The 17,265-nt window shown below is 41.3% G+C and overlaps 4 protein-coding genes across 4 annotated transcripts; 2 read left to right on the top strand and 2 right to left on the bottom strand.

Moving 5' to 3' along the window:
• The first annotated feature begins 131 nt into the window (after window positions 1–131).
• Window positions 132–2,040, top strand: Dhod (dihydroorotate dehydrogenase 2). The gene is made up of 3 exons (XM_071797733.1): window positions 132–375; window positions 720–975; window positions 1,055–2,040. Exons 1-3 carry the CDS (start codon window positions 163–165, stop codon window positions 1,876–1,878), a joined length of 1,293 nt encoding a protein of 430 aa, XP_071653834.1. The 5' UTR covers window positions 132–162; the 3' UTR covers window positions 1,879–2,040.
• Window positions 2,041–2,880: 840 nt separating this feature from the next.
• On the top strand, window positions 2,881–15,615 carry LOC139825196 (E3 ubiquitin-protein ligase RNF19A). Its single transcript, XM_071797732.1, has 13 exons — window positions 2,881–3,033; window positions 5,358–5,597; window positions 5,687–5,829; window positions 5,941–6,130; window positions 6,252–6,563; window positions 6,633–6,777; window positions 6,861–6,997; window positions 7,116–7,213; window positions 11,801–11,999; window positions 12,149–12,344; window positions 12,420–12,585; window positions 12,741–13,123; window positions 13,200–15,615. Exons 2-13 carry the CDS (start codon window positions 5,435–5,437, stop codon window positions 13,444–13,446), a joined length of 2,379 nt encoding a protein of 792 aa, XP_071653833.1. The 5' UTR covers window positions 2,881–3,033; window positions 5,358–5,434; the 3' UTR covers window positions 13,447–15,615.
• LOC139825198 (uncharacterized) lies at window positions 7,082–10,476 on the bottom strand. Its single transcript, XM_071797735.1, has 3 exons — window positions 9,698–10,476; window positions 9,344–9,571; window positions 7,082–9,266 (listed from the first exon to the last, which is right to left on the bottom strand). The coding sequence occupies exons 1-3, from the start codon at window positions 9,815–9,817 to the stop codon at window positions 8,325–8,327; spliced, it is 1,290 nt and encodes a 429-aa protein (XP_071653836.1). The 5' UTR covers window positions 9,818–10,476; the 3' UTR covers window positions 7,082–8,324.
• A 200-nt stretch (window positions 15,616–15,815) lies between the features above and the next one.
• Bet5 (blocked early in transport 5) lies at window positions 15,816–16,956 on the bottom strand. The gene is made up of 3 exons (XM_071797736.1): window positions 16,717–16,956; window positions 16,054–16,263; window positions 15,816–15,975 (listed from the first exon to the last, which is right to left on the bottom strand). Exons 1-3 carry the CDS (start codon window positions 16,813–16,815, stop codon window positions 15,847–15,849), a joined length of 438 nt encoding a protein of 145 aa, XP_071653837.1. The 5' UTR covers window positions 16,816–16,956; the 3' UTR covers window positions 15,816–15,846.
• Window positions 16,957–17,265: the final 309 nt, after the last annotated feature.

Below are 17,265 nucleotides of genomic sequence, written 5' to 3'. Positions count from 1 at the left end.
GGAACATCAACTGCAGCAGCAGGATTGTGTCAAAAAGGAGGAATGCTACGACTGCTACGAGGTCAGTCAGCGGCGACAAGAACGACGCCGAGCCGAGCGCGGCGGCAGCGCCGCGTCGCCGCCGACCGTCGGGCGTCGAGGTGACGTCAGTGACGTGCAACGATGGCGGCGGCGGCATCGTCGTCGACGATGGCCAACAGGAACGCGATTCCCCGGAGGTGGCAGCGCCTGGCAGCGCCGACGTCGACAACCGTGGAGAACGATGTCAAGGAGGAACCAAAGAGTTCAGAGAAACCGACAGCCGACAGCTTGGCGCTTGGTCGTGCAATTCGCGGCATTCACACATTTGTTTTCATCTGTATCCGAAATATTTCGGTAGTGATCTGTTATAATTATTTAAAAATGGCTACGATTACATTTACGGAATTATGCGTATATATTGATGCGCAATTGCGATCTATAAATATAGATATAATATGTAACTGTCATTTAACCTAACCTATCTGTTCCGAGCACGTGAGCTCCGTTTTTGTTCTCGACGAGGTTGAAGTTTCAATTTGCACGTATGTCGATAGCTCGGATTAGATTAACTCATATAAATTCGAATAAGCATCGCAATTGGAATGGCTCGGCGATTAAGCAACAAGGCAAAGCTCAAATCGTTGTTCACTGTGACGAGTAGCGCAGTCGCTCTGTTTAGCGGTATATCTCTCTATCAGGGCAACGAAAGATTTTACAGTGACGTCGCTGTACCTCTGGTGCAACTGATAGATCCGGAAACCGCCCACAAACTCGCGGTGAAAGCTCTGAAATATGGTCTCGTGCCGAAGCAGAGGACGGAGGATCCCAGCTTGCTCCGGACGACCGTGCTGGGCATGGAGTTCAAAAATCCGATTGGCATAGCTGCGGGATTCGATAAACAAGGAGAGGCGGTAGAAGGACTGCACAAGATTGGTTTCAGTTTTGTAGAGATAGGTAAAATCTATTGCAAGAGTGTAAACAGGATTTTTCAAATGTATAACAAGATAATTATTCCTATATCGCTTTCTTGCAGGTTCCGTTACGCCTAAGCCTCAACCTGGCAATCCAAAGCCCAGAGTCTTTAGATTGCCGGAGGATAATGCAGTTGTAAATAGATATGGATTTAACAGCGACGGCCACGACGTCGTGTGGGAACGCCTTAAGAGATTGAAGGAGAGCAAAGATTTCAACGGCATTCTTGGAGTGAATTTAGGAAAGAACAAAGAGACGGTAGACGCGACTCAGGATTACATTGATGGCGTAAAAAGATTCATGGATGTGGCGGATTACCTTGTAATTAATGTATCTAGTCCTAATACTCCGGGTTTAAGAACCTTGCAAAGCAAGAAGAATCTGGAGGAGTTACTGACCAGGATAAACGCAGCGAGGGAATCGGCGGGTAGCAAACAGCCGCTGCTTCTGAAATTGGCTCCAGATTTGTCGGATTCCGAGCGGCAAGATGTGGCTGATGTGGTTTTAAATAAGAAATCTAGGGTCGACGGTTTGATCTTGTGCAACACCACGATTACGCGACCGAACTTGACTAATCCGAACAAGGAAGAGACCGGAGGCCTCAGCGGTGCACCTCTTACAGATATTTCCACAGCTATGATAGCCGACATGTATAGACGAACGCGTGGCAGCATTCCAATTATTGGCGTAGGCGGTATTTTCACTGGAGCGGATGTTTATGTCAAAATAAGAGCTGGTGCTTCGCTGGTGCAGCTTTATACCTCGTACATATACAACGGGCCACCAATAGTGGGCAAGATCAAGAGGGAATTGTGTGAAATACTTAAAACTAATGGATTTTCTTCTGTGACTGATGCAATAGGCAAGGATGCTAAGAATAAATAGACATTTCAATCTTAATGCGTGTAGCCCCCAAACAATACGCATTATATAAATATTCAATGCAATTTATATAAAACCTACTGTAGATAAATAACAAAATAACATTTTGTTAATCCATTTATATTGTTATAATTGAATAAGAGTTTTCACTATGTTTGTGTTAAATCGGTATTGATTCATTATGTATACCGTCTGCTTATATGTATACTTATTTCTATTTTATTTCCAGCTTATTATCATATATTAGGTATTATTATCAATTCATATGACGTAAGTCGAGAAATTAGAATATCGCAGATAGCGATGTTTCCTGCAAATGCATTTCACAGAACCTTACGTAATTCTAAAAATGCACGCAGGTATGATATAGCGCGAATTTGCAAATCTGTCGTCGTATCAATGTTTATATAAAGCGAAAATTGTGCGTATACAGTCGCATAAATGTTAATTAAATGAGACCAGTTGTTACGTCAGCTCTCGTTAAGTCTCGTATCGATACCAGTTCCACGTGTTTATTTTCCGACCAAAACAAAACTACATTTTATTTGCCACGCACGTAATTGCAAATTGTGCGAACTAAGATACACAATCTCATCCGGTAATTATGACGATAATAATTTTTTACCTGTGAAGAAAACAAGATGCAAATTATCAATGCAAATTACATTAGACCGGTTTACTGATGCAATTTAACTATAATTTTTATACGCGATCGTTTCATCGTTATTACAAAAATCGTCTTTTTCATCGAGTGGGATTCGTTATACCAATTACACCTAATTACGCCTAATTATAGTCATTCAATGGCAGACGATATCCGTTGCTTATTTAAACGCTCTATTATACACTTAATTATTTCGCGTTACCTCAGCAGTTAAATTCTCGCGGGTCGCTCGCGCGTAACCCGGCCGACCGTCGCCGTCGGGCGACGGCGGCGACGCCACTGGCGCGCTTGCCGAGTCCGCGGATCTACGATCCACCTCGCGGACTCCTCCCGCAATACCGTCGTAATCGGAGCAGTCAGCTGTTGTGTCAAAGTGAAACATCCTTAACCAACAAATTGCGCGGATATTCGGCCAGTCTCGCACGACTCGGTGGCACGCGACAAACCCGTGCCTATCCCGACGAACGACCGGCCTACGTTCCACGGCCACGGAGGTACGTTTTTCCCCTCTCGGCGACGTTCGCCCGCCTCGCGGGGGAAGATTCCGCGATCGTCTCTCGGCACCGTCGCATCCGCGGAGTGCCAGCGGAGTGCCCCGTCATCGGCGCACGAGGCGCGTTCGCGACCCCGTGATAAGACACGAAAAGTTTTCCTCGGCCGCGCCTTATCTCGAGCATCGGTGGGAAAAGGAAAAGAGGAACACAAGTGCGTATCGTCCGTCGCCCTCCGTGGCGCTCGTTGACGCAGGTTTCGACGAGCGTGACGTGCGTCCCGCGGGTAAACAGAACCGCGTCGAAGTCGAAGGTGCGACTCCTTGGCCCTGGCCTGGTCATTTTTCTCTCCTCGCCGCGTCTGTCCGCCGCGCGCACGCAGTCACGCACGTTCGCACTTCGCACGACGCACGTATACGCGCGACGTACATACCCAGTACGTGGCGATCGCCCGACGTCCCGACGTCCGCGAGGTAGTCCCGAGACGTCCGTCTCTCGTCGCCGTGATCCCGCGATGGACAATGCCACCACGTTCAAATCGTCGACGACGAAGACGCGAGCTGCTGCGTCGTGCCTAATTTCGACCCGACGGCTGTGTGCGGCTGTTAATTTTGATTGCCAAACAAATCGCCGAGAGTTTCTCCGAATCAGCCTTTGATTTTATTGATCCAGCCGGGATTTGTCTCGAACACGATTTTGATATAGAAATATGGCTTAATGTATAAAAGTGGCTTAATTTTTGTGACCCGTGTCGACTCGACTCGTGTAATAGGAAAATGTAAGGATGACGTCATCGTCGTCGTTGGAGACAACTTTCCCTTTTCGTGAGATCTTATCTATATCTGATGTTACTTTTATTTACATAATTAATATTTATTTTATGTCACTTTTGTGTTTCATCCTAATTAAGTGCTCAATTTTGTTTGTTCAATGTTAGAGTTTAGAAAAGATTTTGATAAATCAAATTATAAGTGCACGTAACAAATGAATATATAATAGAGTCTTGCTTTTCAACAATATTCTCAAGCAGACCTTGCTTTAGCAGCCGTTCGATTCTGCTGCCAAGCGTCATTCAATCGTGTAACGTAAGACGGTACAAGGAAAACAATTCGTGCTTAGCGCACGACAATACATTTTGTATCAGCAGGGCCGGGGTTTAAAAGATAACGGGTTGATACAATCTCGCAAAATATGCGTATATACCTCGTGCAGAGCGCGATCGAGAGAGAAAGAGAAACACGGATCTCGCCTTTCGCGCAAATCGAGCGTGTCGAAATTTCGTGCATATTGCATGACTTTTAAGTGTTGCGACACGCCGATAATTTATGCGTCCCATAGACACACGGTGAAATCGCCGATGACCATCGTGCGATTCGGCTTGCGGTCGAAATCCTTTCCCGGAGAAAGCGGCGAGTCGTTTTTTACAGAAACTCGAAAATTTAAAAATAGGCGCATGACCGAGCGCACGTGACATATCGTTCAGTATCGCAGCGGGAGTAAAAAAAGACTCGGTCATTCTTTCGAAGGTGTGACGGCGCTTTCGTTGACTTTTGCCGGAGCGAATAACGTCTGGTCTTTGGAACAATTTCCGACAAAAACATTTCCGACCGTGCATACTTTCGTGTTGAATATGTGATTTATTTTGAGAATATTACGAATATGTTATCCTTCGAAATTTTCGTCTCGGCAAAGGCAGCTTTGAGGAGCGATAATTTGGACGATTTATTCATACGCTCGGTTTATTGTACTCGAATACGTCGGTTTTATTTTTGTAACGCTTTGATATACGCGCACCTATATAAGTATAACGCGGCCTGAGCATGAATCTGTCTGCGATGGAGTCTCTCGATGGAGACGTGATATTCTTCAGGTTCTCAATTATCGCAGCAGTGAATCACTTGAATGAGAGACAATGAATAAGCGAGATCTATTATTGCCGCGGTCACGCGCGCAATCCCAAGTTTGTCGGTCTATTCACGCTATATGATTGATAGGTTCGATATTCCGCGCGTCGCTTACGTCACTGTATTTATATAATACACATAAAAAGCGCAACAACATGTTAATCGGTATAATATCTCAATAAAGTTCTGTTTGAACAGATGTGCACGTTCATCGGGAACTCTGTATAAATTTAATCCGCATGCAATAATTTGATCAAAAGTATCATGTTCTTTTACAAGTTAATGTAAACGCTTGCATAAAGTTTTTATTAATAACTCGCACATTAATTAAAATTTTAAGGTATCCTAAAAATTTGCAATTCCCTTTTTATGTGAAGATTTTAAGATATCCTGATTAATTGCAATTATTTGCTTTGATTGCAGAACGTGTTATTCTGAACATTACGAGGCCAAATATGCTACTTTAGCAACGCACAACGTTTCTCAATACTTTTCTCAGAATGTTTAAGGAAAGCGAAAATGGCGTGGGTGGCTGCAACGGTGCACCACCTCGTCCTCGGAGAATATTTCCCCGATTTTCCCTGCGAAGATTATTGTATTCCAGTCCGCTTATTGGCCGTCGCATAGCAAGAACGCCTAGTGCAAGTAATAGGAATACAAAAGGTAACTTCTACATTTTCTATTAAGATGCGATGTTGTGTGTAATACTTGAAAGCGAGCATAATTTTTTAAAATAGAAAATATTTTTACAGCTAAAGATCAAGCAAGCGGCAGAGCGACGGATGTTGAGAAAGGAGAGGCCAGAGTAAGCAACGGTTCGAGTCATTTCCAATTTCACAACATAGATCTACAGCGTGCTTCCAGCAAAGGCTCCGTGCTTTCTTCTGCAGGAAAGGTATTAATAAGGCGAGATAACACTTACATTGAAAAGAAACTGAGCAAAAGCCACGGATTTTCTTATAGATAAGCTATCATTGTTAAATCTTGTTTACGTTTGTTATTTCAGAGTAATGAGAATGGATTAATGGAATGTCCATTATGTTTGGCCGAACTGCCAGTAGAATTCTTTCCTACTATACAGTCTTGCCATCATCGCAGTTGCTACGATTGTTTTCAACAATATCTGAAAGTAGAAATCTCTGAATCCAGAGTTAATATCGCTTGCCCTGAGTGTTCAGAACCACTACATCCAAATGGTGAGTACATTACAAGTATATAAAGCAATTACGTTGTTCTAACATCATATATCTTGCTTATTATAAGATTTACGAGTTGCTATCTCTCATCGTATTCTGTGTTACATTTTTGCACATATAGATATTCGGATGATTCTGAATGACCAAACGCAGCTAGAGAAGTACGAAGATTTTATGGTTCGAAGAGTGCTTGCCGTAGAGCCTGATGCAAGATGGTGTCCCGCTCCGGATTGCAGTTTTGCTGTAATCGCTAGTGGTTGCGCCTCATGTCCAAAATTACGTTGCGAGCGACCAGGTTGCGATTCGTACTTTTGCTATCATTGTAAAGCACGGTGGCATCCTAATCAAACGTGTGATGCTGCGAGAGCACAACGATCTCAATATTACGAGCGCAGTTCCTCTCTAAGTTTCAGTCAAACTGATTCTCAACACAGTAAGTGTTAACGAATTAACATTTATGTAACTAACATTAAATTATATTTATAATCCGTGATGTGTTTAGGAGACGACATAAAACCGTGTCCCAGATGCCAAGTTTTGATCGTCAAAATGGACGATGGAAGTTGCAATCACATGACTTGTGCAGTTTGCGGCGCTGAATTTTGTTGGCTTTGTATGAAAGAGATCAGTGATCTTCATTATCTCAGGTATGTCCAATTATATTTTGAATAAAGTTATGAATCCAATATCTAAATGAATATACTTAAACATTTTTTCATTTTATTTATAGTCCTTCTGGCTGCACTTTTTGGGGTAAAAAACCGTGGTCCAGAAAGAAAAAGATTCTTTGGCAACTTGGAACTTTGGTGGGAGCACCAATTGGAATTGGTCTCGTCGCTGGTATAGCATTTCCAGCTATGATTATAGGTGTGTTGTAATATATTAAATTAATCATATTGCGACAATATAGAAAGATGTAACATTGAAACTGCACTGAAAAAAAAGAAAATGTGTTACTATAAGCACTGTATATTTTGTGTTCCAGGTATACCTGTGTGGGTAGGACAAAAATTGTATACGAGATACGAGAAGGCCAACAAGCACAAGAGAAATGCCTTTATCGCAGGAGGAGTCACTGCATCAGTAAGTTTATTAAATATTTTTTTAAATATTATTTTATCAGTATGGTTGCATCTAAATTTTCGCGATTAAGTGTTATTTATTCTAAACGTTTCGTTAATATTTCTCGTTCCACGAGGAAAGTGGACGAGTGATCGTGTAAATTCTGTTTACGAAATTACGAACTGAAAGAAAAAGAATATAGAAACGTGTGTCTGTATCAATGGCAGGAACTTTGTTTACTATTCGTGATAACATCGAAGTATATTTTATCCATATAGTTTATACAGAGAAAATGGATAGTACAATAATTGTATATAGCGTTAACAAAACAGCGCGCTCGCTGGAATAATTATCGGAAGAAGTTTATCACGGGACGTATTCAGGCAAATGGAACGTAATTGTTTTATGTTTCATGTATATCTCGAAAATACTCTATAACTTTGATACATGTCCTATATCGTTAATCATGGATCTAGTTGATTCCGTCTTAATAACTGTATCACAACTACTTGCCTAGATCTTTAACGACTTTAACGACTTGGCACAGCGCATTAAAGACGTCCATTAGCAATTTGTATCTGAGCAGAAAACCGAATTGATAAAACCACACATTGGAGAAACCTACGTTTATAAATCAATACTTTTATTACGCAGCTTCTCCTAAACAATTTGCTTCTGCTTTTATCTTACTTTTTGAGACTTTCATCAAGTTGCAAGCGAGTCTTGCGTGAATAGTCATTAAAATATTGTAACTTTTAAGGAATAATGGCCGATAGGTTCTCAAAGCTTACATTAATATATAACTGAGACATCTATTGTGTCTAAGTATATCGATCTCGATCCATTTTGTCCCGCTCATATTAGTATCTCGTCGCAAAGAGACGAATAGTGCAAGTTTTTAACGTCCACCATCCGTATTCTTCCGACGTGAATCGTGCTTCTTTACAGTTATCTTCTTCGGTGTCGGCATGTTATTACTGACTTAAGCCTCCTTTGGATTGGGAACACAAAGATTGTGTCTTTAAACTACAAACGGGCTATCTATTGCTTCATGTGAAACTCTTCGTTTAGAGTCACAGCCCTGACAGAAATATTAATTCTTCGGTGTATATGCTAACCGTGGCAGCGGTGATTAAGACTCGGCTTCGTTCGTCGCGACGACGGCTTCGTCCGTCAGTACGCCATCGTTATATAGATCTTCGAGGACGTCGATCAGTCGTTGCTCCGTGAGGGGATCACCGAGTGCGACGTCCACCGATCCGATGCAAAGCAAAAGCGCCAGCAGTTGGGACTTCCTGTAGTCCTTGTCGAGATCATTTCTGGTGTAACCTAAATCCTTGGGAATGTCTAGGCCAAGACTCGAGCACGTCCAGTTCAGCCTGTCCCAATACTTGTTCAAAAGCGTTTTAGTGTGCTTGCGCCGTAACTCGGTGGGCACTGAACTCACCAATAACAATGCAACATCGTTCGTCGGCCGACTGTAAGTGACCATTTGCCAGTCGAGAATGTAGCACGTGGTTTCGCTATGATCCTCGCGGAAAAGCAAATTATTGCTCCAGAAGTCGGTGTGAGTTATCAACGCCAGCGGGCCCTCCGGAGCGAGGAGAGCCGAAATGATGTCTTTAGTGCGAGGTCGTAGAACTAGTAGAGTCTCGAGGACCGCCTCCAATCCTGGTCTACTCTCCAGGAAGTGCGCCAGCTGTGGTAAACCGCGCTCCACCAATTGTTGGTACGAATCCGTTGCTTTTGCCGTTTGGAAGAGAAACGGATAACGCTCGGAGAGAGATTGCCCGTCTACGACCTTCATCGACAGGGAATGGGCGTGTATGCGGGCGATGGCGTCTAACGCTGCCATCGCTTCGTTTAGTGTTAATCCTTCCGAGAATTTAACGCTCTGGAAACCGTCGTCGCTCAGGTCTTCCAATACTAGCATCGATTCCGGCGGTACTGGGCTGTCGTCAGTTCCGCCTGCAGGGCTGTAATGAGCATGATAGCAAGCCGGAACCGGTAGGATAATTCTTTCCTGCGACGTCGCTAGCTGTCTTTTATTGAATTCCTTCAAATCCGGCATTACCTGACGTACAAATGCACAGCATTAAGAATTCGTCAAACAGGGAGAGATCTCAAATCTTCGATTACCTGTCGCCTTACCTGCGTGTAAAACTTAATCTCTCGGAGATCGAATTGGCCCTCCGTAACGAAAAAGCGGCTAAACGGATCCTTCGGGAGTTGCTTTACGATAAGAGTCCTTTTGCACTTATCCCTCGGCTTACTCGACGTAACTGCTGCTAAATAGTGTACCGTAACGCTGGTGATAGCGCTCAGCACACTCTCGCTCGTCGCGTATCCGGGATTTACGTTAAACTCCACGACTTCGACCTAAATAAAAATCCATTCAGTGCACGAATCAGAAGTTAACGCGTAATCAATTAGTATGTATTTAGGACGATGCCCCGACGCCGGGCATCGACATAAATATTTATTTCACTCGTCTACATGACTAACCGCTCTCCCGTTGTAGTGTTTGGACAGAATGCTCTCGAGCCACTCCTTCCGGACCTCCCAATCCGAGACAATTTGCTCCTCCCCGCAGGAAGTGTCGGTCTCGTCGTCCAGGTCGCTCATGACTCCTTCTGGCTCGTTCCTCAGCAGCTCTCAGCTTTCTCCTATCTCTCTTCGCCGATATCCCGCCGACGCGGCTCGGCGATGCTCTCCCGGTGATCCTCTCGCTCGGCGCGCAACTGCCTGGCCTCGGACGGCGTTAACGAGGCATGTGCTCCGCCGAATGACGATGCGCCCCACCGTTACCGCGGCGGACGGTATTACGTGTCTTAATTACCGCACGTACACACGCGTAATGTGCACGCACGCACACGCGTAACACGCGTTGATATATTAACGGCGGGCGTCCGTGTGTGCTCGCCACCGTGAAATCACCGTCGCTGAATGAGCCCTCCTCGTTACGTGCCGCTGCCTCTTCCCGGCTACGTCCGCCGCCGCTGCTGCAGATTCTGCGCCGATTCGGAGCGGGCCATAGTTCGATGCCCCAGTGTGGGTGGAGGGAACGACTGTCTTTTTAATCGACACGCCCTTGGAGCTTGGAGCACCGACCGACCGACCGATCGACCAGAATCTTCTTCCTCGACCTAGGCGCACCGAGCGCGCGTTATCCTTAATCGCCACGGCGACGTGGACCTCAGAGTACTGACCAACGCGACGCATGTTCCATTGTCGCCTACCTTGGGCTTGGTGCTCCGCTGCCGACGCTGGGTGGGACGAGGAAGATAACGCGGCTCGGGCGCATGCCTACCCTCGATCAATATTCTTCCTTCAGCTCCTGCCGGATCCCCTCCCCACCAGAGATGTCAGATTCGGGTCGCGAGACTCGAGGGGGGCCACGGGCACCGTGGCTTGCTCGTAAGACGAGCGGAAGGGGGCACGCATACTAAAGAAAGAGCCATGTACAGCCATGTATGCCACATGCGCTCGTACACGCGTTCAGGTTTCTCCTGTCTTTGGCCGACTCCGCCGACTCCGTTTCGCGACGTCTCTCGCAGGAAATCTGAAAATCGGAGTGCGCTAACGCACCTCCGATTCGCCGTCGTCCTTGCTACATCAATGACTGTGCGAGCTGGTAGCTGTTCTGTTTTCCTTCAGGATCATAGGACAAGAGAAATAAGCGAGATCGTTCCGCACGCATGAAAATGTAGCACGCTGATGAACGTGTAATAAAAATGCAAAATCCTGATTTAAGAAACGTTTAACTTACAACTTGTTAGTAATATAGAAGACTAGGCCTGTTTTTTTTAGCTGAACTTCTTGCACGGTTCATCTTTCCTCCTTTTCTTTTCACGTTGGAGAGAAAAAGGGAAAAGATGAACTGTACAAAGAAGGTCAGTTGAAAAGAACAGGCCTAACATTCGGTGCATTAAAAAATTATTAATGTGGTTAAATAGAGAAGTTTTTGCTATGAAACTTTTCTGATATCTTGAATACTTTTTGAGATAGATATATCTAGAAAAGAAAAAAGCTCTATATGAGAAATGGGTTCCCTTAGACTACAATAAAAAGTTCTAACTTCGTCTACTTACCCCCCACCCCCTCTCTTTACATGTGTGTAAAATTTCATCAAAGTTAGAATTTTTAGGTTTGCGAGGTTCTCTTGTTAGATATTCCCTTGTTACTTCTGGATAAGATAAGATTGGCTATCGCTTTGAGATATAGGTGAAGCACAAGAAATATCAACGGAAATCATTGATTTAAATCAATTATCACTTATCGGGAACATGATTTACTCGGCTGTGCCGAGCGACGCTGAGCATTAAACTTTCATTATCGGAGTTTCTTATAACTTCGTATAACTACGTCGTGACCTTCGATGTGTATCTGATTGTGAGACTGCTCCTATTTATATTACTTAACAGGTGTTAACGGGCATGCATTATTTAAAGCGAGGGGTAGCCTTAAAGACGCCAGCAACATTATCTCCATGCAGCAGCGTTATCTCAGGACACTTTGTTGTCCTGACAAGCGACGCGTTATGAGGGATATAAGTTTTTTTTTTATTTAAGAAAGACCTTTATTAATTTATCATTATGGCTTCCACAGATCTTAGTGTCGCCAGTGCTGGCAGGATTAGCTGTAGGTATCGGCGTACCCATTTTGCTGTTCTACGTCTACGGCGTGGTCCCGGTATCTCTCTGCCGAAGCGGAGGCTGTGGCGTCTCCACGAGCGGCACCGGGGTACGATTTGAATTTGACGACGAGAACGAGCTGATGGGAGCATTGGGCGTTCGCAACGGTGGAGGTAAATACGAGCGCATTTGCGCCACGAACACACACGTTCCGCTCGATTAAATCAATCTTACCCACGTGTGTGCCGCAGCTATTCATACCCCTGTATCGAGGTCGGACTATCGCGATCGAAACCCCCATTACAAAACCGTCACGTTACAGACGCGGCATCAATAGACGTCGCGAGTCACCGCGGTGGCAATCCGTCGATAGGGGAGGCCTCCCTTTCACTGGGTAGCGGCAGTCAGTTGGAGAAATTGGGCCGGGAAAATGATCGCGAAAGCGCCAGCAACGTGGCCCTCGCTGGCACCAGCCTCGCGGGGAGTATAGCCTCCAGCGTGCTTCCCGGAGGTCAAAGGTATTAACTCGTTTCTCGTTCGCTAGACCGGATAATGTGTTTTTCACCGATATATCCGATTACGTGCGTGCACAGGTTGGAAGTCCAGGCTGACGTTACGTCTACACAACGTTTCAGTTTATGTAGCGAAACGGCTTCCGCGGCTACTAGCCTTTCTGAAAAATCCGTAAACGCTTCTATCGCTCTGGACGATGGCGCGGCCTCTACGAGAGCCTTGGCAGGTTCCGTTCTTAACTTTAAGGTATTTACTCCGTCCTGCTAAATATTAAATAGGATATTTTTTTTATATTTTTTCAATTACTGAGTAATATTAAAATATTTTATTGAAAAAATATACAGGATAACTTCTAAATATCATTATTTTTATCATCTCTCGTCTTTTACATATTTATATAGATGGATGGCAGTTCAATCAGTGGTGGTAGAAGCACAGAAGGAGAACAAGCAGCTAGCTCTGCTAACGGTGGTCACATGGACTCTGCTGGACAAGCTACCTCCCTGAGCTCGCTAGAAGAGGTGGCACCTGGTTTAGCAAAACGTATCCGTCGTAAGCTCACATTTGACCGTCAATGCAGCGATTCCAGTAGTTGGACTATGTGCGGGGAGGACGGCGGTTCGGAACGGGTACGATTCGACGATCACGTCAGCGTAATCGAAGCAGATCAAGAGAGAGTTGTGGGTGGCAAATTGGAAGGCTGCGCGGTAAATAATCGCTCAGCAGGAGGGCGGAAGCGAAACAAGGATTCAGAGATAGAAATGGAGGTTCAAAAGATATCTAAGTACGAATCGCACACCTAAGTGTTAAGTTACAAAAAGGAAAGCTTGCGAAATTATTGCGATAATATGTTTGTTTAGGAGTTCAAACGGTGAATTAAATGCCGAGAGTCCTGTGGACGACACTTCGCGGGAACGCGTCAACGTAGCCACTTTGAGAAACGTATTTTTTCACACTTCAGCGATATCTACGGATCGCGAGAAACGATTGTCTGTTATAGAAGAACCGATACCGACTGTGTCGCACACTTCTGGTAATCGGATTTTCTCGCTTTCACACGACGAGAGTCAGAGCCCTACTAGTACGGACGAGAGCTTGCAATGCTAAGAAAATTAAGACTGAGTCTATGGACGTCATGATATGCATGTGTCTCAAAACGTTACGATGTGCGTATATACATATTCTTGAGTGTGTATATATGTATTAAACTACATAATTATAATCCGTAAGTATAAACGCGAAGGTTGTACATACCCATACACGCAACACGCAGTATAGTTCAAATGTCACAGGAAGAGATAAAAATTGGTAAAAGAGTTTTACTGATGTGCATTTGCGCTGTGATTATTAGAAACTTGTGAATGTATACATATAAAAAAACACACACGCATACACACACGTGTACACGTACTGGCCTCCAATTCGTTATAAAATTTTCTTTTTGCGCCAATATTTTACGAATGAATATGATCGTTATTATAACAGAAAATAATCCTATTACTTATATCTAGATTATTCTCCAGCTTTTGACATCCGGTTTGTAACGAACAGGTGGACAATACAAGCTAAGAAAAAGAATTATAAAGATGAAAGTTAACGTCGCGGATTGTCGCTGCATTTTATAAGTCAAATACTGCTCATTACGTCTTTAAGTATTACGCGTTCTCGTTTAATGTAATCGATTAAGAATATTTAAATATGAATATTCTTCAAAAATATGTTTTTCCTTGCTGTTTGAAAATATATGTAATACGACAAGTAGTTTTATTTCAAATAATATACTATTTCTTACATTATATTATACTGAAATGGAAAAGATTGCAGTTTCATATATGGAAGATATAGTATGCAATACGTACATACATATACATATATATATATAGATACAAATATGTAAATAAAAAAAAAATATATATATATACTTATAAATATATATATATATATATTTATATAAAGTATGTATATGTTGTATATTATAGATATGTATGTATGTAAAGCCTATTATAAGTTTTAGAAACTATCCCGTAAACTTATTGGATTAATTTATCAAAATAGTAATTGTGGTTTATATATTATTTTTGCATTTGTCAGATCATAGGAGTCAATTGATTATTGATACTGATGTTTGATTAAATAATTAAAAAAGACTTTATACTTTGCTTTATATCAATTAATTTCCTTTGTAACTTTTTATCTGTAATTGTACAACAAATTCAAATATGCATGCATATTAATTTTGTAAAAAGAATTTTGTTCAAAAGTATTGATTACTTTCTAAGTTTTACTCTCTTATAAAACAAAAAATAATAAAATATATATTAGTCGATAGTTTTACAAAAAAAAATTATTTTGTATACGCATACCTAGAAAAAACCGAATTTTGAACTATAACAAACTGCCGCATCTTCTTATACATACGCAAACAGTACCAGTTATATTTAAACGAAATTTACACAGACGTACATATTCGAAATCATTGATACATTTAGTATATAGAAGAGGTAGCAAAAATATACTTTTATAAAGCATTATGTTGATCATTGAGTCAAAAAATAAAATAATTAAGTCCTTATATTCCTAAAAAAATTACTTTCAATTTCTAAAAATTTGTATTGACTTTTTTCTACAAAATTAATACAAAATAATATTATATTTTAAATAAGTATCTTCATTAATTATCTTACTAATATATTATAATCAATTCTTATAACAAGATAAATATGGATTTCTATCTATGTTTATGTTTTTATAAAAATTTTGTATTAATATGCACAAAAATGATCATGATTTCATATTGGACTGTGAATAATTACAGTTTCGAGAAATGCTATTTTTTCTGCAAATATATAATATACATTATACAATATTTACTAACTATGTATCATAGTATTTTGCTATATATTTTTATCGTCCAACAGTTTTTTTTTTTATTATTAAAATTATTAAAACATGTGATGATGACATATATAATAATGATAATATTGCTTAAGATGCTGAGAAATATCTGTGAGTCTCCGAATGCCTATTGCACTACATACTTTATCATACAAAAACCGTAAATATTAATTAGGATTATTACTTAGTATGTTTAGAGTACTGGCATCTACAAATAATATATAAATCTGTATTAATTTAATTTGCCTGTACTTGCCTGTCATTAATATTGTACAGCACAGAAATATCTTTTAAATAAGCACTGTTATATCGTTTTACACGTCATTGTAACAAGTGTATATATTCTCTGGAAAGTAAAATAAACTACTGCAAGAAAACTGAGACAAGATTGCGTTCAAAATTTACAATTCATTGAGCATCATCATAACTTAATATTGAAATTTAACGCATAGCTTTATGTATACCATTGTCCCAATTAATATTTTTTTGACGTAGCAACATAAACTCTTGAAACTTAAAGAATACGTTAGATGATATTTGGTATTATCTGATTCATTGTTAAAAAAATTCAACTCGTTTTTATATATGAAAATTTTATATCTTTATTATTACCTACAACGATCGACTTAGAAATAGAGGCGATTTTTTGAACAGTTCATCTACCTTTATTTTGAATAATTCACTTTGTATAGGTTCATTTAATTGGCAGAGTGGATTCTTTACTACATATTCCAAGTAGACCTAAAATGAAAAATATGCGATTACGTAGACGTAACTAAACCTGCGTTTTTATCAGACGAAACAGGTACGTGATCTTACTTCTCTGTACAATTGCTGCAGCAATTCTCTGGCATTCTGACTTGCATTATCAGTATTCAAGACAAACTTAAGACCCGATGGCGTTTCGAAGTAGTGAAGCGTATATTTGCTCGTCTTGTAATACAGAAACCCCTCCTTGGGATCCAACGGTGAGATTTTACTTACAAATGATTTTATGGAAAACAGCATCCCATACATTAGTTTCGCTTCCTAAATTGTAAATACATTTCTGGTAATTGTTTTTAGTAATATCTAATCGACATATATTATCTTTTACATTTGTACACATCTTGCTCTTTCACAATCGGTTTACTTTTCAGAAAATTTTAATACAATGGCAATAAATATAAGTCGCTATCTGTCATAACAAGATTTTTTTTCTTTAAGTTTTTGACTTTCTTAAGCCTGTCCAACTTAACAAAGTACACAGATAGATTTCTTAATTTTATATCTACTTCTACATTGACTTTTCCTCAACCATTCATTGTGCTATCCTCACAAAAGCGTATGTATAGTGACTGTCCACAGTGCATTGAGCTTGGGTCCGTGGGTTTGCTAAGCCCATATGACTGTGCGGCTCAGTCATCCCTGCAGGTGTCATAACATTGTTGACACACCGGATTAGTTTCTTTAATCGACACACACACAAACTTGCATGTTTACCTCTTCCTTCGTTATCCCCGACTTGTTTAATCTGTTCCACTCGGCATAGTACAGCAACGTGCCGGTTTTCGAAAAGATGTACAAGTTATGAATTGTCATCGCTGGCACGTTCTCTCCTTTTCGTTTCGTATCGTCGACTCTGCCAGCTGCCACGCTGCCAGCAGTCGTTCCACCTTGCAATTTGCAATCGTTGTTTTGACGTTTCGACGACGACACTGCCCAGCTGTGTGACTCCTTGCACATTCGTCATCTAGTGCCGAAGTAACCGAACTCTGTGCACAAAAATCGTCGATAATACTGGGTTATGCACTTATCTTGTTGTAATAATGTAGATAACGTTACTACAGACGCAACGAAACAAAAAAGAAAAATATATTTTAATTTTAAATAATTTTTAATTAATACATTGACGTGTTATCTATCTTGTACTTGTGTATGTGCTTTGCGAGAAATATTTGTTTTATGTAAGATTTACATGCAAATTCATATGGATTATAATCTTTTACTCAATTTTTACATAATATATCTACTTACATTTTTCATTATATA

This window comes from Temnothorax longispinosus, chromosome 2 (assembly GCF_030848805.1).
Source record: "Temnothorax longispinosus isolate EJ_2023e chromosome 2, Tlon_JGU_v1, whole genome shotgun sequence".
NCBI lineage: Eukaryota > Metazoa > Arthropoda > Insecta > Hymenoptera > Formicidae > Temnothorax > Temnothorax longispinosus.
This window is presented reverse-complemented; position numbering and strand designations above follow the sequence as displayed.

Excerpts from the sequence above, each read along its gene's own strand:
- Bet5 (XM_071797736.1), bottom strand. The coding sequence starts at position 16,815 with ATGACAATTCATAACTTGTACATCTTTTCGAAAACCGGCACGTTGCTG. Across the intron at positions 16,264-16,716 it reads CGGGGATAACGAAGGAAGAG|GAAGCGAAACTAATGTATGG; the intron begins GTAAACATGCAA and ends TTTACAATTTAG. Across the intron at positions 15,976-16,053 it reads TGCAGCAATTGTACAGAGAA|GTCTACTTGGAATATGTAGT; the intron begins GTAAGATCACGT and ends TTTTCATTTTAG.
- LOC139825196 (XM_071797732.1), top strand. The coding sequence starts at position 5,435 with ATGTTTAAGGAAAGCGAAAATGGCGTGGGTGGCTGCAACGGTGCACCA. Across the intron at positions 6,998-7,115 it reads ATTTCCAGCTATGATTATAG|GTATACCTGTGTGGGTAGGA; the intron begins GTGTGTTGTAAT and ends TTTGTGTTCCAG. Across the intron at positions 12,000-12,148 it reads GGGCGTTCGCAACGGTGGAG|ACGCGGCATCAATAGACGTC; the intron begins GTAAATACGAGC and ends GTCACGTTACAG.
- LOC139825198 (XM_071797735.1), bottom strand. The coding sequence starts at position 9,817 with ATGAGCGACCTGGACGACGAGACCGACACTTCCTGCGGGGAGGAGCAA. Across the intron at positions 9,572-9,697 it reads AACACTACAACGGGAGAGCG|GTCGAAGTCGTGGAGTTTAA; the intron begins GTTAGTCATGTA and ends ATTTTTATTTAG. Across the intron at positions 9,267-9,343 it reads AGATTAAGTTTTACACGCAG|GTAATGCCGGATTTGAAGGA; the intron begins GTAAGGCGACAG and ends TTTGTACGTCAG.
- Dhod (XM_071797733.1), top strand. The coding sequence starts at position 163 with ATGGCGGCGGCGGCATCGTCGTCGACGATGGCCAACAGGAACGCGATT. Across the intron at positions 376-719 it reads TCTGTATCCGAAATATTTCG|GGCAACGAAAGATTTTACAG; the intron begins GTAGTGATCTGT and ends TCTCTCTATCAG. Across the intron at positions 976-1,054 it reads TTTCAGTTTTGTAGAGATAG|GTTCCGTTACGCCTAAGCCT; the intron begins GTAAAATCTATT and ends GCTTTCTTGCAG.